The 25,597-nt window shown below is 37.8% G+C and overlaps 3 protein-coding genes across 3 annotated transcripts; 1 reads left to right on the top strand and 2 right to left on the bottom strand.

Moving 5' to 3' along the window:
* Positions 1 to 1,194: 1,194 nt before the first annotated feature.
* On the bottom strand, positions 1,195 to 6,994 carry LOC105393621 (senecionine N-oxygenase). Its single transcript, XM_011565412.3, has 8 exons — positions 6,836 to 6,994; positions 4,450 to 4,652; positions 3,901 to 4,039; positions 3,637 to 3,808; positions 3,177 to 3,452; positions 2,795 to 2,958; positions 2,264 to 2,407; positions 1,195 to 1,538 (listed from the first exon to the last, which is right to left on the bottom strand). The coding sequence occupies exons 1-8, from the start codon at positions 6,896 to 6,898 to the stop codon at positions 1,323 to 1,325; spliced, it is 1,377 nt and encodes a 458-aa protein (XP_011563714.3). The 5' UTR covers positions 6,899 to 6,994; the 3' UTR covers positions 1,195 to 1,322.
* Positions 6,995 to 13,825: 6,831 nt separating this feature from the next.
* On the bottom strand, positions 13,826 to 14,269 carry LOC119691178 (alpha carbonic anhydrase 8-like). The gene has a single exon (XM_048630400.1). The coding sequence runs from the start codon at positions 14,267 to 14,269 to the stop codon at positions 13,826 to 13,828; it is 444 nt and encodes a 147-aa protein (XP_048486357.1).
* A 9,998-nt stretch (positions 14,270 to 24,267) lies between these two features.
* LOC125490605 lies at positions 24,268 to 25,002 on the top strand. The gene has a single exon (XM_048630399.1). The coding sequence runs from the start codon at positions 24,268 to 24,270 to the stop codon at positions 25,000 to 25,002; it is 735 nt and encodes a 244-aa protein (XP_048486356.1).
* The last annotated feature ends 595 nt before the right edge of the window (positions 25,003 to 25,597 follow it).

Here is a 25,597-nt window from a genome sequence, read left to right as displayed (position 1 = left end):
AATATTATGACTATTTATATAACACCTCTTGGGATTTATTTACCCCCAACCGTGGTATCAATCAATGTTTGGTGATGGCTCTATGCCGTGTGTGATTAGAGGCGCCATCTTAAACGTTTATTTCGTGAAATCGATTTATTTCGGTTTTGTAAGGTAAATACTACTTACAGCAATACAAAATACAAATACAAATACAAAATTGTTTATTGTCTTAACAAAGATTTCTTAATAACTAGTAATTTGAAGCCTCCTTTTAGGCGTTGGAAACGCCTGTGCCAGGAGACTCCGCTCTTCCTGTATATCATCTAGTTTAAACTTAAGCGTCTATTACTGATTAACAATTTTTGGTTTTGCATGCAATAGATTAAAAATTAAAAATTAAAATTAAAATTAAAAATAACAATTCAGAATGTGTACGTAATTAATTAATTATAAATATAAAAGTACCTGCGTGGAGTGTGCGCGTGTGTGTCTGTGTTTGTGCGTGTGTGTGTGAGTGTGTGTGTGTGAAGGTGTGTAATTGTGTATCAGTTGAGTGTGCTTAATTGTAACTGTAAGTGTAATATTACGACAGCAAATTTTATATAAGTCAAGTAGCCTATTGAAAGCCTGCGTGGTTTAAGCGGCAGGTTTTTGTTGTAAACTTATGTACCTATTATAATATGTTTTTGGAAAATAAACGAATATATATAAAAATAGAAGAACTGTCGCATCCTCACAACTGGTTTCTATGTCATCATCACAACCCATCACGTCCCCACTGCTGGGGCACGGTTCTCCTTCCAAATCGTAGTTGAAAAACTCAAAACTCAATAAGTGGCAACATAATAAGCCTTGGCATTCCTGGGTTACCGACATAGCTGTCAAAATATGCAAGCTGAAGTGGCAGTGGGCTGGTCATATCTGCCGAAGAACCGATAACCGTTGGGGTAGACGAGTTTTCAAGTGGTGACCACGAACAGGCAAACGTAGCGTGGGGCACCCTCCTGTCTGCTGGACTGACGACCTTAGGCGTGTAGCCGGTAGTGGTTGGATGAGGAAGGCCGAGGACCGAGTGTTGTGGCGCTCCTTGGGATAGGCCTATGTCCAGCAGTGGATGATTATTGGCTGATGATGATGATGGCATTTCTACTTGGTATACTGTTCATAGGTACCTAAATGGCTATACTAGTGGTATAAATATTCAAACACAAAAAAAGATAAAATTTATTTCATTTAATGTCCTACATGATCCGTTCCTCAATCTAATAGACGTCAATATTAACGTATTTCACATAAGAAGGTTACATTTAAAATGATGATTTGTAGGACCGCCGGTACAATCACTGGCCGTGTATCTTCTGCACACAGGGTGTCTTGCTCTTCGGGTCTTGCAGGCACCGGCTGAACGTGTGGTCGTCGATGAGCTGGTACTCGTACTCTCTGAAGGTGTACCAGTTCTCCATCATGGACTGCTGGTCCACGTCCCTCATGCTGTAGATGACTGGCGGGATCTTGTACGTGCCTGACTCGTTGGAGATGTCTTCGTAGTATTCGTTCTGAAATTGTAATTGAAAAGGTCAATGCTTTTATAATTGACGTTTAGTGTAAAGTCTGTAAAGGAAAGTTGTAAAAGGTGGGTAAAAGTGTTTACGAAAATGAGTGCTTTCGTTTTATTTTCGGCCAAAGTAGTAACGTGGGTATATTGATGACCTAATGTATAAAAATATATTATATTATGAAACTATTTAGAAATATTGTTATGTTATGTACATTGTACCTTACATAAACAATAATTTGGGGTTATCTAGTTGATAAATACGACACGGATATAATTAAACACAGCTTGTTCGTTTTATCTTCCCAGTAATGTTTATGTAAGTTTCTTGAAATAATACAATAATATGTAGTACCCGTAGTAATAGTTATACTAGTGTAGAGTAGTGACCCAGACCAGAGGTCATATTTTTTATTTCAAAATCACGTGCTTCTAATAAGCTGTTAAAAATAAAAGAACATGAATATGTTAAGAATAAAAGTTAAGAACGGTCAGTGTTTTAAAGTTTGAAAAGATAATAAGTGTTAAGTACCACGTGTTACGAAAATCTGAAGCTTACTCTTGCAGAGTGAAAAACAAGTACACACAATCGGTACATTTATTACATCGAGATAGAGACGTGGACTGCACGTGGTTAGTGCTACAGCGATATAAAACTTATTTTTTCGTAAGCGGGAGTGACCCCCAGATTCTGAATCTAATCATAGTTTTTATTCAAATTCTTACCTCTTTCTCGCCAATAACAAGAATGTCACTCATTGGTCGTCCCTTCTCTTTGATGCTGTCAGCCCGCGCTTGCCACTTCGCCATCATGTCTTCCTTGGAGGGCAACGTGAAGTTGCCAGTGGCGAGCGCCACGGCGTATCTGGCCTGAAAACGAGAGAAAGCGTGTCAGGACTTCAAAAAAGCTTTCAATGGACTTTGGGTTCGACAAAGCTTGAAACTAATGCTACTTATAACAGTTTTGAGAGCATTTTTCTTTGTTATTTCGAATTTACGTGACGTGCTACGAGTATTTCTTATTTTTTAATTTTGGGGGACCTTCCAGTTACAGAAAACCATATTTAACCCGTTGGAAACTTTGGTCTGACTTTACATTAGACAATACAGAACAGTTTTAGTTTATTCTGTAGGTTATGGGGCCTAATCCAACCCAGCTTTGCTTTCAAATATTGCGACCATTAACCAATGTAGAGGTAGTATCAAATTGTAGAGAAAATCCCAGCTTTCATTAAATATTGCATTTTTTTTTCCCACCTGAGCCCCAATGGTGGTGACAGTGCACGCCAGCTCGACGAATCCCAGCAGCACCATGGTGGGCTGGTTGATGTTCACCATGTAGTGGTGGAGCGGGTATACGTAGCGGGATCCCATGGTCAGCCCACTCGACTCGTCCAGGAACGGAAGGGCCGTTTTGAAACCTGAAACGTGAAAGTGTAATATAGAATGAAGAGTAAGACTTGGCAATTGGTCTCCTCCCTTCTAATAAAGAAATGGTTTAGGCCTAGTCCAACACGCTGGCCTATTGCGGGTTGGTGACCCCAACACAAGCAAGCTTGTTCTGAGAGAGTTGTCGGTTAAGTGGTCCTGGGCAGCCTCATATTAATTAGTAAATTATTATAGAAAATGATTATTTTACCTGTACAGTAAACGACGTCATCCAACTCTTCAAAAGAGCCGTCAGTAAAATACGCGCCGTTTTCAGTGAACCTCGCCACATCAGGTTTCTCTACAAAGTTGTCCGGGAACGGAGTTCCGACTTTAGTCTTGCTATGATGGCTGTGCACTAATTTCTTGCTGACGTAAGCGATGTCCACACTTATGTCCAGGCCTGAAGGTCCACGTCCAACTACCAACACGCGACGGCCTTCAAAAGGTACTGTGTCTCTGAAATCGTGGCTGTGAATTATGGTTCCTGGAAAAAAATATTAGTGATTATTTCAGGATTCTAGATTTAGAGCTTTCTTATATCTCCCAGTTAGACAGAAATCATTGTGAGAGCATCTTTTGACGTTCCTTGAGAAAATGATCATGATATAATTTTATTGATGATGGTGTGTTCTATGTTTTATGACTATCCAAAAAATATATTTCCTTACCATTAAATAACTCTTCGCCGGGGAAATTTGGCATGTTAGGCGTATGATGGTGACCAGTTCCCACAAACACAAAATCACAGTCATCCATAACATATTCTCCGGTTTTTAAGTTTTTGGATTTTACTTTCCATGAATTTTCTTCCCGTTTTACAGACTCGACAAGGTGATTAAACTGAAATTAAAATATAAATGTTAGTTATTTTAACTGGAGTTCTAAGATTTAAATATACCCATCCCTCTTATAATTACAGACAGAATACAGACCTTCATATATTTTTCTAAGTCGAATTTCTTGGCATATGATTTCAAGTATTCGTAAAACCGCTTCCAGGTTTCAAAGGAGCGGTAGTCGTCAGGCATGGGGAACCCTGATAGTTGCATTGTTTGCTTCGGTAAGTTGGTCCTGTAATGGAAAACATAGGTAAGTTTAAGTATCCACACGAGATCTACACGAACCATTGAGTTATGTCACTCTTGAAATGGAGAAAAACTTTGTGAAAATCTAGATTTAAAATAAACCTTACCAAACAAAGGATTTTTGATTTTGTTACTGAAATAAGTCAGGATGTAAGAAGGTGTTACATTGTAAAGGCGTGAAGACACTACGATGAAAATCGAGGTCTCTCTGGGAAGTTATAAGTAGGTAACCTAGGTCGTCTACTGTAAAGTTTTCTGGTGTGAGCTTGGGTGGCTTTTAATAGCTAGTTTCCCCATAACGTTAACGCATAATGGCACACATTGGAGACTAAATGCGGAAAATCTGCTCGCCACGATAGATAGACCGATAGAAGTCAGGGTCTTGTTGATTCTCACCTCAAATGCTTATACATGCTGGTATGTATGGGCACCCCAAACTCGTCAGTGCCCACTCGGGGGTCGTATCTCCAGGTGCCGCCCACATACTGGGTTCCCTCCAGAACTGTGAAGTTCAGGCCTGCTTCCTTCAGGTAGTACGCCGAGTTGAGACCCGCTATGCCAGCGCCTATCACGCATACTCGCGGCTTGTGAGGTTCCGTCTGCAATTATCCCGGGAAATTTTAAATAATTAAAAACCTATTATGTCTGGTATAAACACGGGTCAGTGGGACGTGTTGGATAGTTGAGAGCTTTTTACTGGTGGAACTATGTTAGGCTATTAAAAATTCATACTAGCAATCTTTAAAATAAATAATATTCAATAGGTACATACATAATAATGATTTAATATGCGGTCGCTTGTATACCCATAAGGTTATAGTTATAGTCAGAAGTATTTCAATACCGAGTTACCAATAATATCAATTTATTTATTAAGACAAAAAGCTTTAAATAGAACTAATGCGTTTACCTAGTTGATATTGGCAATTCATCGCCATGATATAGTTCATCGATTTTATTATCATACATTAGGTAGGTACGTCAATAAGCTTTTTTCGCTACGAAATAGCATGAGCGTCGAGTTTTAAAAACGTTCCTGATATACATAATATGTTCCTGATATACACATTAAGTACCTATATTAATTTAACTGTGTTTTTATCACGTGTATGACACAAAAAACTCGCTTCTGATGATGAATGATTACTCAGCATATAATAAGCCATGAGTTAGCTTGAGAAAAACTTGTTTGGTATCTACGAGTGTAAAAGTAAAAAATAGTATGCAAAAAAGGGAAAGAAACTTTGTTAATCACGTTGAGTTTTTACTATGGAGAGTAGTTTTTTGCAACGAATTTACTCAATTCGTAGAACAAAAGCTGTTCAGAATTATGAACTAAGTCACCCAATTACGGCTAGTAGGTACTCTACAATTTTGTTCTTTACTTTTAACATTGTAGTGGAAAACCAACAGCATTATATTAGCGAATTTACAAAATAACTTAGGAAGTGAGAACTTCCCCGCATATTGGGTAAATAGATACCTACCGAAAGTAGTAGTAACTACCTACTAAAAGTAAACGAGATAATAAATAAATAAATAAAGTGAGATAAGGTATTTATTTGAGATTAAGTAAGTACCTATGGATTAATTTTTTTTTTACATTTAAGTAATATTTGTCGCTGTGCAGGGTGTTACATAATAACCTAGATTGTAAAATTGAGAGCCTGGGTCACTTGGGTCAAGTTCGCCTGATAATGGTTTTTTAAATACAAATCTTATTGAATGCTTCTCTTTTTCGTGGTAGGTTAGTTACAATTACAATACTTAACGCCTAGTAAATCAAAAAGTTTCATTTACAAAGTGACGACACCAAATTACCCGAATCGTATTTGTAATATTTTGTATTTCACGATTTACTTAAAATAACAATTGATTCATTACACATAAACATTTAATTAATTTTAAGCACTTAAATTTTATTTTTTGTATTTTTTGGCACTTCTTTATTATTACCTACTGATTCTGTACTGTAGGTTGACTGGAAGAAAATAATTTTAGCATTTTGTCCGCCTTTTATACACATATTAATACATTTACATTTAATACATTTTGTGCAATAAAGAGTTAAATTAATTAATTAACAAAAAAAATTGCGTTCCTACCTACCTGGCGGAACTGCCTAGGTAGTACCTAAGGAAGGACCAGCAAGCGTATAGCTGCTAATGAGCATGAAGTTTCTTCATAGATTAGGTGTACCTATGTTTTGTTTGGTTTTATCCTAATTCAATTATTCTATAAATTGGAAAAAAAATGTGAAACTATTTAGAATGTAGGTACCGAGAAATATCTTGACAACAAATAAAATTATTAGGTACCTAGGTTCAGTAACAATTTCCCAAACATAAACATGAACACCAAAATTAATAACCATCAGCCAATAAAACAAAAACCGTGTTTCAACCTTATGCGCACTATCCTACGACTCCTAGGAGTATTAAATTTCTCGGTGCTATAGTGCCATAGTGCACACTACAGGTTGTTGCAAAATGGTATAGTAAGCAAAAAGGGACGAAAAGATTCAGCCCGTCTTCATCATTCTGAAAAACTATTAAGTATTCGTGAAAAAAAAACCTAATACCCATAGTAAAAAGTCTTGAGGACTAAGTTACTACGGAGAAGCTTTTTTTCTTTGAATGTTTAAAGCTTCATATCAAAATTTGATTTAAAATTATGTGCTTAGTCAACTTTTTTCGGCTTATAACACATATCCAGCAACCCCCTGTATATTATCTATTAAATATTTGGCAGTATAATCTATTATTATTAGTTTGAACTTTACCTTTATACTAACGCCAAAAACACTAGTCAAGAAGCACAAAATTATGGAGTGTTTAAATAACATTTTGCACGCTTTAATTAAATAATTATACTTATTTATATAATAATAAAGTTGGACGCCGTCGTCGGCGGTCCGTAATGCCGAATGGTCGAATTTTGCCTTCTTATCAGGATATACTTAACGCTGGTGATGACATCATTATATTTTATTCCGTTATAATAATATGTAAGTACATAGTAGAAGACCACTCGAAGTATACGGAGGGACGTTAGTTCTAAGAGCCGGTAGAACCTTTATGTTGTTTGGAACTATAATAACTTTTATTGGAAGGTTCTAACGTACTGAAGTATTTTTTACGCAATCCGTAACTATTTTCACTTTGTCTTAGTACTAAATAAATATAATAGTACAGTAACGTAAGTATATAATAATATAATATAATATCTAATATCACGTTTTTAGGGTTCCGTAGCCAAAATGGCAAAAACGGAACCCTTATAGTTTCGTCATGTCCGTCTGTCCGTCTGTCCGTCTGTCCGTCTGTCACAGCCGATTTACTCGGAAACTATAAGTACTACAGTGATGAAATTTGATGGGAATATGTGTTGTATGAACCGCTACAAAAATATGACACTAAATAGTAAAAAAAAGAATTGGGGGTGGGGCCCCCCATACATGTAACTGAGGGATGAAATTTTTTTTTTCGATGTACATACCCGTGTGGGGTATCAATGGAAAGGTCTTTTAAAATGATATAAAGTTTTCTAAAAAACATTTTTCTTAAAGTGAACGGTTTTTGAGATATCAGCTCTCAAAGTCGTAAAAAGTATGTCCCCCCCCCTCTATTTTTATAACTACGGGGTATAAAATTCTAAAAAAAATAGAAGTGATGCATGCTAATTAACTCTTTCAACGATTTTTGGTTTGATCAAAGTATCTCTTATAGTTTTTGAGATAGGTTGATTTAACTGTAATTTTGCTGCTACGGAACCCTTTGTGCGCGAGCCCGACTCGCACTTGGCCGGTTTTTTCCGTTTGTTTTGTTACTATAGTACGGTATACCCAAACATTGTTAGGAACTCCATATTTAAAAAAAAAATTGAATTTTTAAAAAAGTTTTTTAGTTCATGCGTCCGGTATGAAAATTTTCAGAAATTTATGTTCAAATTCATCAATGTACCATCCCGCGTCCCTCTATGAAGAGACTTTATGATGTGTTAGCGCCCCACCGTCCATTCTACTGAGGCGAAAATTAGATTCCAAGGGTCATTCATAGCCAACGAATGTATTATATTTTAAATTGGCCATGAAAAAGAATTTGAGAGGCGGTCGATGTGGCCGAATTGTATAGTACAAGCTGGAGGTTCAGATGAAATACCTAACAAGTAAAAATTATAGGTAAGTATAATAAAACTTGAAAAAGTACCTACGTATGCTTGCCGCACCTGTTTACACGCACAAGTCGACTTTTGCAATTTTATTGCCATTGTATATGTAAACCCCGGTTTAGTACTGACCTATCTTTTTCAAAATAATGACATTTCTCAAGTAAGTATGATAAAAATAAACTCAAAAACGACTTATTACTACATTATCTCTGATGACTCTGAATGCTAAAGGCAGGCAGGTTGTTGGGAAATTCGACATGTAATAAATAATACGTTTATGTACTTTAAATAAATACACATTTAAAACTTCTAACACGACTATTTATTTTTGAATCATCTGAAAGTTTCGCGTGTTCTGCAAGAAATAACCCTCCCACAGTTAGATTAGCCAGACGAACTTAGCGAGGGGTAGCGGAGTCAGCCGTGGCGGGTCGAACCATTCAATTTGAACAATTTTATTATTTATTTATCATCAATATCATTCACTGTTCAAACTTCATGCACTCCATTTTTAACCCATTTATAGAGGTGCAAATTTTTACATGGGGTTCTGATGTTTTGGTATTGGTAATAACTTATGGCTTCTTACACATATTTATACAAACAATACATATAATTATTCTTACTTACTTGAAATGATTGTAAAGCGTATAAAAATAACTAATAAATTAAAGTGTACTGCCCTGAGAAACAACTTTCAGCCTAATTTTGCTACAAAGATTTTTAGCTCATTTAAGTCCAACTTCAAGATAATCCATATATATATATATGTCGCAGGCAACTGGTTTAATGGCCTGTTTGATTGAACCACTAGCCCGTTCATTGGATGGCGCTGTTCAGTTGTATGACTAAAGGACAACTCGTCAAGTCGTTGATTGTAACGTTCGACGTCTTGACTGAACGTCATTCAGCGAGGTCGTTGAATGGGATATAGTATAGCAACTTTGTAATGTCTGGTTAGGGTGAACATCACCAGACAAGAGTAAACAAAAAGACAATGTTACAAAGCTCTTATCTCACAAATAAACTAAATAATACCAATAAACGTACCTTCATATTGTTGTTCATAATTATCCAGTTTCGCCACTTTTTTTCTTTGAAACTATCCGCCCGCGGCGTAATAATAGGTAAATCCATGTTGTCACACTATTTTAACACAAATAACGCACTTTAAAGCTAAATTATTTGCAAAAAACTAACCCCCTTATTCATAGAGAAGTTACAATACGTTTTAACTAATAAACTGTTTTGTCCCTCTCCGACAAAGATCAATTTGTTCTTTGACAGAGAGGGACAAAACAGTTTATTAGTTAAAACGTATTGTAACTTTTCTATGAATAAGGGGGTAACAATATAGGTGCTTTTTGTGTCAGCTGTTAGCTGTTAGACGCCATATTTGTTTTATTCACCACCTGACTGATTTTAAGTCAGCTAACTAGTTGGACGTTTTGTGACGCTTGTACAATCAACGTTCGGCCTAGTCATACAACTGAACAGCGCCATCCAATGAACGGGCTAGTGGTTCAATCAAACAGGAGATTAAACCAGTTGCCTGCGACATATACATTTTAATATACTGAAATACCTACTATCATACATGAATTACTCCGTAGTACTAACTAGTGAACTATGTCGTGTACTGTGTTCCAGTAACGTAGCAGTAATTATCCAGGAATCCTGCCCAAAACGCGATACAAAGGTGGACCAATGTACGAGTATATTAAATTTGTGACTAATTGACAAATACTTGACCAACCGTGTGTATAATCGAATGTTCATACAGCACTATTGTACCTGAAAATGAACCTTGTTCGCATATACCAAGGTGGATTTTGTGGTGTAGGTTGTATTATTCGTAGTGCTGGGCCAATGGCGATGGGTGACCATTGTTGCGTTGACAAGGAATTTCATATCAATTTGCTGTATTATAGCGTGTCAGTTCGAACCATTGGACACAGTGGCATAGATTGCTTGTGTAACAATTTGTTAGAAGAACGATGCCATTCATTATCTTATGGCTTATGGATAGGTTACAGTAAGGATGACTGTACATAAAATAACACTATGTATATTGCCCTGCTTTGTATCTGATGTTGACAATAGTGGGTTTTGCTAAATCTACAGTGACAGGCTCCATGCAGTCGGTGAAATCACTGAAATCACTCCTCAGCAAATCTGAGACATATTAAGTATTATAGTTTTGCCTGTTTTAGGCCCTCGGATAAAAACATATTTGTGTAGGTTCTTGTGTTTTATTTAACTTTAATAGTTTTCACCTACTTTTACTCGTATAATCTCGACATGTGCCAAAAGGTACTACTGTCCAGCAGTTTCCCTTAGGTATACAACTAAATTAACAAAATTACAGTACCTTCACCCATTACGACCACAACAATCGTCCAAGCGTACGCGGACTTCTCTCAACTTATCCAGACGCATGAAAATGGAAAACTTGTCAAAGAAACCACATTGTTATCTTCACGGCGCCGACTGACCGCCACAAAGGACTCGGCCGATGCGGGGAGCGAGCGCGGACTCACGGAGGTGTGAATATTTGGTTTGGTCAGTAAGGTCCGAGGGCAGTACTTCGTAAGTTTACCCTATAATAATATATACCAACTAATACATAATATAGTTAAGACCCAAATTGTGTGAATGCTTTCGTACCAATCGGTATTTTTTTTTTGAAAGAATATAACATATTATTAAAATTGCACACGGCTATAACGAATATATGTATATTGCCTATAATTTTCCGACTGAATTCTATGAAAATATCATCCTTATAATATTAAACTCATTTGATACTTAATCCAAAAGGAAAGCGTTTTGTATGGAGCTATCTACTCTGTTATTTTTTTAGAAATCATTAGCAATTAGAAAATACTATAATTTATTTTAAGTATGTTTTAAAGGCTAATGTTAGTAACTTTAAAAATTATTGTTGTGATAAGTAAATCAATAACATTATACCAATATACTGAAGTCCTAGAATGTATACGGATCCGCAACTATTGACAAAAGTATTTCTCAACAAATCTAATTTCACTTTCGGAGGCAATCTGTCGAGAAAATTCTTGGTGGTAGTGTAAGCTGCGCCACAAAGCCTCACAGATGCCCATACAAAGCCGCGGTAAGCCTCAGTCACCTCGCCAGAATTAGCTCTGACATGGACTTAGGTACGGACTGATTCAGGAAGTTGTGGCATCAAAACTCAAACCTACTAATAGAAAAATAAAGAAAAAACGACTACTACTAGCTATACATACACATGCTATAGCTCTTTAACATAGCAAAGAAAAGCTAGGATATAAAAACTATGCAAGTATTACTACATTACTATACTAAAATTTATTTTATGTGTGTGTACAAATAAAGAATATTCTATCTATCTATCTAAAGGTACTTTTCCCGTACTTGTTGTGTTGCTACGAAAATTATGCTACGCAACCAACTTTCGTAGCGCGAAGCACAAAAATTACCTGAAATAAGAACATAAGTAACATAAATTTATACATTCATTACATTGGTAATATGATTAAATTACTTTGCTTTTAACAGCATATCGAACAAAAATACATGTTTCTTTAGTTCAAGGTCTCAAACCAACCTTTTACCTTAAAACCGTTTATTTTTATTGAGATTTTGAAGGATAGAACCTCTTTCCCACGCGGGACAGTGGAGTTTTTAAGTATAAGTATAAAAATAATGAGATAGAAAACATTCCACTTTCTGTACGAATGATCAGAGAACCCGAATCGGTGGGCAGTGGCCAGTGGATAGCTCCTGACGAGATTACGAACTACAAAGGGGGCTTCGGTGAAAGAACGAAGGACTTTAACTGGAAGAAAAGCGGCGAATAAAGATTCTTTGTTGAGTATTCAAAAAACTGATCTACTAACTAAAAATAATCTGATTTTCTGCGATGACAAACGTGTAGTTCTTCCTAAACTGGACGAGAGGCACTAATACTTTTTTTAAGTTACTTACCTATTTCAAAAATAAATTATGATTAGGTACCTATAGGTTCATTAATTAAATAATACCGCTGTATGTCCTTTAGTTAGTCCCTGGGTTCCCTGAATTCCCAAATCATCATCAGCCAATGATCATCCACTGCTGGACATAGACCTCTCCCAAGGAGCGCCACAACACTCGGTCCTCGGCCTTCCTCATCCAACCACTACCCGCCACCCGCCTAAGGTCGTCAGTCCAGCGGGCAGGAGGGCGTCCCACGCTGCGTTTGCCTGTTCGTGGTCTCCACTCGAGAACTCGTCTACCCCAACGGTTATCGGTTCTTCGGCAGATATGACCAGCCCACTGCCACTTCAGCTTGCATATTTTGACAGCTATGTCGGTAACCTTAGTCCTCTGACGGATAACCTCATTTCTGATACGATCCATCAGAGAAACCCCAAGCATAGCTCTCTCCATAGCACGCTGAGCGACTTTAAATCGGTGGACCAGTCCTACCGTCAGTGTCCACGTCTCTGCACCATACGTCATCACTGGCAGGACGCACCGATGATGATGATGATGATGATGATGTCTACAGGTATGTATAGGTAGTACTTTAATATTCTGTACCTACATCTAAAGTGTATCGTTTAGCGGGTTATGGTTTCCTGGGCTATATCTCACTATAACCGCACACAGTAAACACGTGTAAGGGTATTAGTCGAGAATATTTTCGTATTCTGAACATAATTGAGAACGAGGTATTAACTCGAGGCATTACTCTGATCCTGCGTAATTCCTAATAGAATCACACAGGTGATCGCACAACATTTTTTGTTATGCCACATCCTGTAGCTCTCAAACTTCTGATTATACAGGGTGGCACAAAAGTGAAAGTGTATGGCGATAGGGAATTAAGGGCTGTCGACAGGTATAAAGATCCCAGATTAAAAATAGCGGTATCCAATATCCATTAATTGCATAAGAAAAACTTTAATGTTTCTCTATATTATTGTAATTATAGTTATGACTTTATAATCATTATGTACCTACCTATGCCAGCTAGCCAAATCAAACAGTACCTATACAATTATTATACGCACTTACATATAATCCATATTCTGTAGACTAGATACGCACTGTAGTTTGGGAGCCGCTACCGACGTAAGCGGCTAATATTCGCAGGCTATTATAGTGACGGAGAATTCCCGTCTAATACGCGGGATCGAATGAGGTGGCATTATTCACTAATGCGCCTACTCCGCTGCCTCGCTTCAAAGACGAGGAGGGAGAGAAAAAACGATGAATAGAGCTTATGGAATCTAATAAAGCGGGACATTCTTCAGATTTTCAGTCGAGATAGGTAATCTTGCACTATTTTTTCTACTTCGTGTTTTGAGAAGTATGGAAATAAATGTTTTTAGTACCTAAGTATATCCCCTTTTACTGTGTCATCTTATTAATCTTTAAATACTTAGTTTAAATTAACCCTTTAACCAGCAGAAAGATCCAAGTGTAGCAGAAAAATGAAACTTTGGGTATGGGTTATATATGTAAAGCTTTATTAAAATTCGAAAAAAAAATTAAAAAATATATATTTTTTATATGAAAAAAACATGGTGGCAATATAATGTACACTGCCGGTTTAAACTTTGGTGGAGTTTTGTTTTTTCTTTGTTTCTTTTGGATAGTGATCTGCAATGAGTGGAGTGAGGCGGAGTGGGGTCTTGTCGGATGATGCTGTTTCCCATGAGTTGGGGGACGCGTTTGGTGTTCCGGATGGTGGTTTCTGGGGATGGTTTGGGGGAGTCGTATTCGGAACGGGTTTCTGCCCGGGGTGGTTTGGTGAGGGTGCTTGCAGGTGGTGGCGTTCTGCTTGGTTCGGCGGCGCTGTCGTCTCCGTCCTCATCGGCTTGTCGGTCTCCTTCACTTGCTGGACTTCCGGGCGCTTCGGGATAGGCACCGGAGGCTCTGTGTCGAGGTCTTTCGGCTGCAGGACCTCGGGGTGCTTCGGTGTCTGCACTGGTGTCTCCCCGGCGTCGGGGCCGCTCGGCTGCGGGAGTGCCGGGTGGCGCGGAGCCGGTTGCATCCTCTAGCATGCCGGATGGGTTGGATGGGGGTGAGCTTTCGGATTTCTCGTCTTCGGATTCGGGTGAGGATGGGACTGGTTGGGGGGAGCAGGAGTGGACCCGGGGGCCGGATCTCGGCTGCTTTGGTGCTCCGAGGGTTCGGTCTTCGGAGCGGCTTCCGGGCGGAGCGGGGCCTCTGACCTGCTTTTCTTTGTTCTTTGGTGATGACGTGCTGGACATTGTTGTGGACCAAACTAATTTATACGCTGTACAAGTAGGATCGAGAAATTATACACCAACCACTAAAGAAGAAATCATGGCTTGGTATAAATTGGTTTGGTCCACAGTGGTGTTTGGTGCGTCATCGCTGAAGAGTGGAGAGGGGTGGGTCGGAGGTTTCGTTCTGTTTGGAGGCTGTTTTGGGGATTGAACTTTCGGAGTATCAGGGTGGCTGATCTGGTTTCTGGGTCCATTCTTGTTTTTTCCAGTCGGTCTCATCTTCGTCCGAGTCTGGGTCTGGGGACGGGGGGGTCCGGGGGTTCATTTTCGTCTGGCCTGTCTGGTGTGTTGGGGGATGCGGTTGGTTCTGCGTTGCTTGGTGCTCTTGCAGCTGGGCGGCTTTGATGTTGGTGAGATGTTGGTGCAGATGTTGAGGCACTTTGGGGTCTTGTGGCTGGGGGACTTCGGTGTAGAGTCTCTGGTGTTGGTCTTGAGGTGCTTGGGGGTCTGGTGGGTGGGGGAGATTGGCAGGCTGGTGGGGGTGGGGACGGTGGTGCCGTCGAGCTGGGTGGAGCGTCGTCGCCTGTGGGTGCCCTCACCGAATCGTTTTGGGTGGAAGCTTGTTCTGGGTCCGGTTCTTCCGGGTCATCTTCGGAAGTCGTGCCATCTGGAGTGCCGGGCATGTCTTCCGGCTCATGGGCGGTGGCATCATCTGGTGGGACTTTGTTCCGCATCATTGTGGATCGTTGTCTGGAGGAAGCAGGGAGGGAGCGGAGCTTTGCCGGGGTTTGGACTGGCGGTGTACATTATATTGCCACCATGTAGGTACCTACAAGTTGATAGTGGCATATATATGGCCACCACAAAAAAATTGAAATTCGAATAAAAAATGTCGATTTTTTTTATAAATAGTGATCATATCGTCTTCTATACTACATGTTTATATAAAAAAGAAGGTTACTCACATTTTTATCTGCAGGATTGATGAGATATTTTTAAATAAACTTTGTACTTTTGAAATGAGGCAATTTTATTTCAAGTGACATTTTTTTTTTTAAAGTTGGCACTACTAATTGATTTGATTGAAGAAAAAAAATACTGATGTGCATTCAGCTATGTATTAGTGACGTTTCCAGTAGCAAGATCGAATAAACTTTTAGAATTCTCAGGCCTATAAGATGGTGGCACGTATATTGCCATCATCAGTTAAAGGGTTAAGTAATTACTATCGAGTGCACAATCGGATTGCGTCAAAAGAATACAAGCACGAAAATGATAGATGCAGCAACAAAAACATTACTTCACGCATTTACGAAACAAGTAAAAGCTGGAACCACCATTTATGTTCGGAAATCCGCTTACGTCGGTGGGCAGCCAGTGCGTCGCATTAGCAACTGATAAAATATGCATGGGCCACTCTGTTCCTGAACGTAGCGCCTCGAATACTGGCTGGATGGGATTTTTCTTTGAAAATTGTGAATAAATTCTTTATTCAAATATGGAATGCGACGGTTGATGTTTTAATGGAAGGATGTTGAATTCACTTCATAGATAATAAAATAATGTACCTAAATAACAGCCACTATAACCGCCTACTTATGACTGTGTATAACAAAGGTTTTCTTGATATCATTTAAAATGGATTTCCATGTAGCCATTCTCGGATATCCATGATATGAGTTGTATGTGCATTGCCCTGTGTGCCCTCACATATGCTGCGGGCCTGATGACGGTGAAGTCTATGTGGGAACTTATTACTTAAGCAGACAGGTTCGTTTGCCGTAGACACTATAAAGAAACAATATTAACAAAAACATAACCATAAAATTTGCATAGGCTCCTGAAAACCTCAGCTAAATGCATGTTGATGAAACCGAAAATCATAACATCTCCATTTTACAATCGAGTGTTAATGCTACAACCACAGACTGTATATTTAATACCCAAATCTCCAACAACCGTAGGCACAGTCCATTACATAAGGCAGCTAGTGCTGTCGGTGGGCGGGGCGGGCAGAATCCTCCACTCAGAGATTACGGGGCGGGCGGCCGCTCGTGAATTCTTTATGAGGATTGTGGCGGCGACTGTACCTTCTGCTTTGAATTTCCAGAGCACTCTAGTGACATGCTTTTAATTTATTATTATAATCTCTGTTCGAAGTCGTTTTGATGGTGGGTTGTGATGTTGTGGGTGTGGGTGCTACTTGTGGTATTATTATCTTCAGCCTCTGATTTAGGGTTTGATTTACTCAAATATGAATTAAATTACGATAGGCTAGTTATTCTAAAGATATTATATGTATATTACCGATAAGATTGCCTCAAAATGAAACTATATATCACTTATGTTACATAGAACAAAGTGGACTCGGGTTTTATGTAACGACACTTATGAGTTTACGATTAAGCTATACTCTTACCCCAAAAATCTGTCAATTTCAAACACGAAAGAAATAAAATCTAACTACCTATTTAACACACATGTATCATAATTCACAATATTCATGCCCCTCTAACACTAAATGCTAAATACTTACATAATAATATAAAACCGTGGGTAAAATGTTTAACCACAAAAATTACCAGGCACCGTTACTAACACACTTTACTTTGTAAACAACGCCCCCCCACCCCTCCATTTTACACATTTGCATAACAAGCGTATAGCGTTGGCACAAGCTTTAAAATAAAAACTCCCATAACGGCTTTATAAATAGATTTACCAAAGTATTTTCTATTAAATAAACTTCCATTTCATTCGACGGGGAAAAGCGTGTAGTCTCTTTTGGACTCCGTTGTTGAACCTATGTTCATAACATAAAAAGTCAGTTTTTACCTCATTGTTTATCTAAATATATGAAATCCAAACTTATTGAGTGTTTATGTGTAACATAATATCATAACACTGGTCAGGGGCAAGTCGACAAATCGGGTTCCGCTCATCTCGCATAATCTTTATTGACCAAAACTCATTTCGCATAACTCGTATGGTCTAAACTTTTTTGGCCGAACCATCACTTTGCCAAGACTTATGTGGCATAAGGCTCGTTTCGTCTAAAACTCTTTAGGCACAGTCTTTAAACACCTAAGTTTCGTTTGCTCAAATTTATGTTCGTCTATACCTATGTATAATCTTGTTTCTCCTAATGTTATCTTAATACATAATATATTAAGTATGTAGTAAATGTACAAATTGTGGTATTTTTCTCCTACATCCCGAAAATCACGATATTGTATGATCAAAAAATCGAAAGTTAACGACCAATATAATTATTACAAACCCCATGAGATCGAAACCTAAAAATAGGTGCGACGACGAGCAAAGCGAGGAGGAGCGTATTAGGTGCACATGTTCATCAAAACCAATGCGGAGCGCAGCGAAGCGGAGCGGAGCGTTTTCCAAACAGCGGAAACAATACAAGGCACCAGTTTGCGCTATGTAGGGAGACGCTCCGTCAAAGTTAAAGCCAAACGAATAATATTACTTTGTATAAACCTATGCCATAGCATTATTAGGCTATTCAAGATTTGGCCATACCATTATTAGGCTAAACAATGTTATGCGAAATAACTTTTTACTAAACGAGATTTATGCCATACGATTTTCGGCGTAACGAGACTTTGACCAAAAGTTACAATGCAATACGAGATTAGGCAAATAAATCTTATGCCAAAAAAGGTAGAACCCGACAAATCAATCGTACAACATTAAATAAATCAAATTCAATCATCAAAATAAATCAATTTAATACTTACTATTAAGCCTTGAAAAGATGCCGAGGACAGCACGTTGCGTTGTTATAAATTCTTCAGCCGTGCACGATTACTGGCCGAATATAACAATCATCAATTCTTGTCATAATTTAAATTAAGTTTCAAACTTAATAAATCAACGATCGTAAATATTGGTCCTGAAAGAACAAACCCTACGCGGACGGGCTGAGATGCGTACGTATGAATAAATCATATCAAATAACTATCAGGGGACCTAACATGGAGCATTCTTTCCCCGTTCCACATCAAAACATTTCACATTAGGGTCGAATGCCTGGTCGCTTTGGGAACACATTTTTTGCGAAATGGTTTTTCAACCCAAATAGCTTTTAATAAGTAGGTACATACTTCATATAAAAGTGGTTAGATTTTACGAAAGTGGAAATAAATAAAAAGGGATCAGATATAGCCCTTATATACTCTCAATTAAGTATTCTGAAGTCGAAAAACAGAGGTGTTATGAGTTTTTGCTGGTTTTCTATGTGTCCCTCCCGGGTACTTAGCCCTGAAATCGCTAGCAATATAAAAGGAGTTAAAGGAAAAAATATGAGATATTATCATATTAACTAAGTTTATATACCTACTTAACTACCTGTGTTTGCCTCCAGGGTATTGACATTATTTGACCTCTCTACTAATACACACTAAGTAATAAATTTATATCCAACCTAATTACTAAAGTACGCAATCCACACGGTAATACAGTAATAATACAGGATAATATTATTATTTCCAATTACGCGCAACAAAATAGGCCACTTATAAACGAATCAAACGGTTAATTTGCATTAAGAAACGGTTTAACCACTCTCTATTACGAGTGTACTTATGCATTTTTTGCACACTTACGTTATAATAACGTAATCATTAGGGGAAATTATTTGCGTACCATATTAATAAATAAGTATACATTTGTATTAAATCATGATGATGATGATGATGATTGTATTAAAAAGTTCACATAAGTACAGTAACGCCGTATATTTTTTTTATAAAACTTCTTTATCTGACACCCAACAATTTTCTCCAACATCTAAAAGTAACTTGCCATTTTCAACAAAAGAAATCATCAAAGCTGACTCAAGATACTTTTAATAGCGCACGTCAGAAGCAAACCGATAATTACCGGTTTAGCCTGCCAACTGCACCAGTATCCACATTGATATTTTGTTCCAGTTTGGATCGTAACTGGTGAGGGATAAGGTAGTTTTTGCGTCGTGCGATGCTGCTACGAGTTTCGTAGCGAGGCGTAGCGCTACGTCACGAACATTCTCCAATCGCGACTTCTAGATGAGACGAACAATGAATACGAGTTCTGTGAATTCCTAATTCAAATTTATTTGTTGCACTAGCTTGGGAGATATTAAATACCCACTTATTTATTTATGGTTTAAATTATTACTATGTGTTTCCGTAAAAAAACTACAAAAAAAGACAGTGCGCTGTGACTGTAAGTTAAACTTATCCAATTCATTTTCCAAGCGGAAAACCCTACGTTTAGAGGAGGCCAGTGGATTAAAGTGTTTGTTTGTGTTTAATATGTCTCATATGAGTATGAGTGGAGGATTTGTCTATGGTGCATGGTGGAGTTAAATATATTATCGCCAATCTAACCTATTCTGCCTCGGAACTACTACTCGTATGTCCTATTACTGTATCTTGTAACTTTAAGAACAAGTGAAACCTGAGGAAGCATTTTTGAAAGTATGCGCCAAAAGCCGTGACAATAACACGGCAAATAGAATTGTTCGCGGGATCCCCGGAGACGACGACGGTGATTGGAACTGAGGCGCGGCCCCCAGCCACCTGCAGGCCAGTTCTAGTAAATGAATCGAAAATGGTCTGAATTGATTCCAGAAAACAGTATATAAGTGATGGTACGGCCGTGCCGCCTTTTTATTGCCTGCTCTATGACCCTGCTACGAAACTGCGACCTAATGCTGAAAGTATTTCATGTCACTTTATTAACCGACTTCCAAAAAAGAAGAAGGTTACTTATACATTCTTATTTTTAATGTTTTTATTTCCTATCTACATACATAATTATTTTCATTTTCGTCAAGTTAATATTCAAATTAGCAGTAATTCGGTGACTTGTAGCGGCCGCGTATTTAAACGGTACTTTAACGGCTGTTCTATGGCTTGAAGCAAGCTACCAAACTAAACAGACTTCTGAATGCTAGATAAATCTGTAAAAAAATATTGCACCCTCTAACTAATTGACGAGAAGTCATCAGTCAATGGGTGACCATTTTATTCACATGATAGTTTCATTAAACATACGTAGGTTAAAAAAAATATGTGTATGTACACATATTTTGTTAAAAATGGTTTAAGAAAAAATGTTAAAAGAATAGCAGAATCGTACAACATATTGCAATAGCCGTCACGAGTAAGGTCTTACCGTCTAATACACTTCTCTTCCAGGACACGTGAACGGCTTTTGGCTTCGTTTTGTCACACATCCTGAAAGAAAATGCGTCAAGAAATGTACTGAAAACGTACTTAGCGTACCTTCTGCTTATAAAATTTAATGTAACGTGGATTTGGCGTAAAAAATATATACAAAAAACAAAACTGTTCGTTCGTACCTGCTCGTTCTGGCCATAAATTTGCACAAGACAAATAAACACTTTTTAGATTCACATCCATAACCCATTATATTTAAAATGTAAAATAAAGTTATAAATTCTAAAAAAAATATTCAATTTCCGTAGCAGATCTTAATACCTACTCGGGGAAAGATCACTTTGATCTGGACGGACGTCATGTGGTTTCACTTTTCAGAAGCATAATCTCTGCCTACCCGACCTTGTAGTAACTATTTTATTTCGTATTGCATAACATATGCAATAACCGTGAACATTAGGTACATTAATGAAATATCAATGAATGCACACTTAAAACTAAAAAGCTAGGTTAGCACCCTATTCCGTAATCATAATGGCTTATAAACGTTGAGAGTACATATTGGCGTAGTGTAGGTGGCGGCAGTCTATTACTTACAAGTTAAAGGGCCGGCGCCCGAGTTGGGGGAATCTTTCATGAATATTTTAACCAGTGATTTGCGACGCGTTCGAGCGAGGGAACCGATTATCTTACCGTTAGTTACTTGGGTATATAGTAGGTATATAATGTAGAATATGTTGTTGGTTTTGGAAAACTTTGCTGAGAACATCTTGTACCGTAATAGGAAACTGAATAGGTAAAAAATAAAATATTTCTAAATACTTTACATACTTTTGATAAGAACGTGTATAGTAATGATTACGACTGAAATCCTCTAATGGATAGTTATAGGCTTATAGGTGACCAAAAGGATTTTTGAATAAGGTATTTAGGTACATAGTATTTGTGTTTTTTCCATGCTTTGTTATACAAAGGTCTTGCCTTTGTAAACTTCAACTTTCAGGCTACATGAAAATTCATGGAAATAATTGCTAGAGGTGACACATATGATGTAACAGAAACTCATTCCGAGCGAATCAGAGCAGTCGTCGAACAGACCAGCCAATTTGTAAATAAAAGGGGTGCCCACGGCCGGAGGGCTCGTAGGGCTCCATAGGGCTCCATGGGGCTCAGTAATCTAGTTGTCACCCGCTATACAGTTAAAGTCGCTAGGCTAATAAAATATTTTGACCCCTTAACGCGACAAATACGCCCAATTCTTGTACTGTCGCGTCGACCGTCGTTTTAGAATTACTTTCATAATCTTTGCTTTTACCTCAAGAATATTAGGATTAAAGTAATATTAAAAATATTTAAAGATTTCGATATACTTATAGATAGATAGATAGATAGATGATAGAATATTATTTATTTGTACACACACATAAAATAAACTTCCTAAACTTATAAAATAATTTACAGATTTCGATATACTTATAGATAGATAGATAGATGATAGAATATTATTTATTTGTACACACACATAAAATAAATTTACTTAACTTACTTACATAGCTAAAGAAAATCTGTGCAATAGTCAAATTTTAATGGTTATACCTAGCTAGGTACTTACACATAATATCTATGCTTATTTAATATACCTAATGAATACCAATAATATATAATATATAATAATAGAATCATTACTTTCAAAAGATTTACTTACTACATAATTATATTATTATAGAAAACGCATAATAAAAACCGTCACAACTCAAAGTAATCCTAAACACTAATTCTTAGCAACTTTACACCCCGCCTATACCAGGGGTGCTACAAAACTATTCGGATGCGCCAATAATTGAAATTTGTGCCCGGAGGCATTCATGGCAAATAACTTTATTCGCCATTTAGCTTCCAATCTTTGCCGACTTGTCGTGGGCCGTCGGAAGGCGTCACTAGGGGGCGCGGTGACAACCCTGAACTCTGTACACTGCTTTAATGTTGTTTTAGCTGATTTGCTTATTGAGTTTTGTTTACCGCGTGTCTTGTTTCGGGATGGAGAATATGTTTGCAGACGTGTCAATGCGTTGAAGAGTGTACATACGTGCAAATGGTTGGGAAAACATTTCAGTTGTAGGTAAAATTGTTTCTGTACCAACCACAACATGATTCATGTTTTACGGCAGAGGTTACATACTTTTTATATTTTCTATTCTTATTTTTCTCCTCTATGAAATGAATAAAATATTTCGTCTACTTTGTATGAAAGTGGTCGATGGCCTGATTTAGCTGCCAATCTCTGCATTTATGTTTCCGCACAAGATTGCATAATTTTTTCTCCAGATAAATTTTATCTTATTACTGAAAAACGGGCCTTATCGTATTATATTCATACTAATATAGCTATTTAGCTTAACATACTAATAGGTATATTTGAAAATCAGTGGGTTGGAAAACGGGTAGAGTGGGCGATAACGGTAATCGTATTCGTGTTATTAGTTAGGTCGTGACTCGTGACCTCTAGGTTATATACTATGGAACTGGAAAAATCTGCATTACACTGTTCTTTCATCATATAAACCGCCTGTATTTGGATAGTTAGATAATGTATTTGCGTGGTAGGTACGATGATGATGCCAGAATAACGTTTTGATTGATTAGTTTGATTACCAATGAATACATGAAAAAGTAAAGCAAAGTAAAAAAAAGTCACTCCCTTTGAATATTTGCAAAACTCAAATTTTAGCTACACCACAGCACATTAAACTAAACCTTCACCACAAGGAGGCAATTTTCTAGAAGTTTCATGCATCCTTCGATGGCATTTAAGCACATTTTAAATGTGGTTTTTAAGTAAACGAACTTTAATTACAGTGCAGTGGCGGTAAGAAGGATGGCGTTGCTAGTTCCCCGCGCTCACACGAGATGGCGTGAGTGTGCTGCCATTTGGAAAATTTTCATGTTACTTTCATGCTTTATGAAACGTATAATTGTGTTGTGAAAAGTATAATGAAACATAGGTAATGTTAAAATAAAAGTGTACCTATACGCTGCTCAGTATAATTTTAAGCTACAAAGATCGTTCTGTTAAATATTGCCCGTGGTATGCCATACGGTGGTAGGGACCACGGGTAATAAAGAGTATAATATCTTCCCTCAAACCACAATTTAGAATATGACTCAGCTACAATTTGTACATAAATAAAATAATCTAAGAACTTTTTAATACGCGTATAAAAATACTACACAAAATATACCTACCTAATATAATAACTTCAATGTTACAATTAATTAAGTCACAGTCCGGTTCCCGCGCGCAACACGGGTGGTCGTGGTCGCGCATTATCTAATTATTATTGCGTGCTAATCCAAAAGTCACAATGAGTAAATGTAGCAAGTGTAATAAAGTTGTCTCGAAGAAGTCACCGGGTATTCAGTGTAGCAAATGTAGCAAATGGATTCATGCCGCCTGTGCTTCGATAACGAACGATCAGCTAGCCGCTCTTTATTCTACGGAGGCGGTAGATTGGAAATGCCGCGCGTGCGCTGCAACCGTTAAACCGAAGAGGATCTCGATCATTCTCCCGGACGCTGATGAAGACACGGACACTGAAGCCACTGCAACAGCTACCAAAATGCAACACAGCATCAACGAAAAATTCCTGGTCGACATGCGGCGTGAGATAAGAGATTTGATTAGAGACGAAATACAGCGCAGCTTGAAATTCTATTCCGACAAGATAGATGACTATGAGGAACAAATTGAAAAGTACGAAGTTAAAATCAAGTCCCTGACGAGCCACCAAACCGATCTAAACAACAAATATAAAAATATACAAATGAAATACGATCTACTAGAACAAAAGATGAATTCGATCGAACAGCTTCAATTTAACAACCGCCTTGAAATATGCGGAATCCAACTAAATGAGAAGGAAGACCCTATGGCAGTCACCAAGCAGATCTGCGAGAAGTTGAAGCTAAACGCTGAGGATATAATGGCAGCACAGACTAAGATATCCCGTGCACCGGCTGCAAAGAAGAGGAACCCGCCGACCGTGCTGGTGACGCTGCGCGAAGGTCGCCGCGACGGATGGATGGAGTCGTCGAGAGCCGCCACGCTGACCAACGCCGAGCTGGCCCGCGAGGGAGGCAGGATCTTCCTGCGCGAGGCCCTCACCCCGGCTACGAGCTTTCTTCTGTGGAAGGCTAAGACGGAACTTAGGGAATCCAACATGTATAAATTTGTGTGGTGCAAAAATGGTGTGGTGCTAATAAGAAAAAGTGAAAATGATAAAATCCAATCAGTGAGATCTGTGAGTGATATTGAAAAGTTCAAGAATGATGGGAAACCTAAGCCTGCGTGCTAGGAGGTACTATTCTTCAATTGTATACTTAATTACTATTATGGTCTAACCTACTTCTGTTACTACAGGTAATAGTCCTCTAATACTCACTCCATACTTTAATTTCTTACTGATAATCATATTATTATTATTACTGGATTGCTAAATGGACGATAATTGTAGTAATATGAATGAAGGTACGTTCGATAGCTGGAATAATTATCTAGTCTCAATTCCAGCTGATTGCCAGTCACTTATAACTTTAAATATAAACATACGATCTATGATAAAAAACTTTTCTCACTTAGAATACATTGTATCGACTAGTAATCGTATAATAGATATCATAACAATAACAGAGGCTAATATTAAGGATAAATATAAATCATTCTTCGAATTAGATAACTATACTATGTTCACTAACTTAAGGGAACATAGGAAAGGTGGGGGAATCATATTATTTATTCACAATAGATTAAAATTCACTCCATATCAAACAAAAACTATCAACTTTGAATCATTAATGGGTACCATTGAGTGTGATAACGCCTACAAAACAATATTATGCTCAATCTATCGTCCACCCGATGGTTGTAAAACCAGTTATATCAACGAATTA

Source organism: Plutella xylostella, chromosome 25 (genome assembly GCF_932276165.1).
Source record: "Plutella xylostella chromosome 25, ilPluXylo3.1, whole genome shotgun sequence".
Taxonomy (NCBI): Eukaryota; Metazoa; Arthropoda; class Insecta; order Lepidoptera; family Plutellidae; genus Plutella; species Plutella xylostella.
This window is presented reverse-complemented; position numbering and strand designations above follow the sequence as displayed.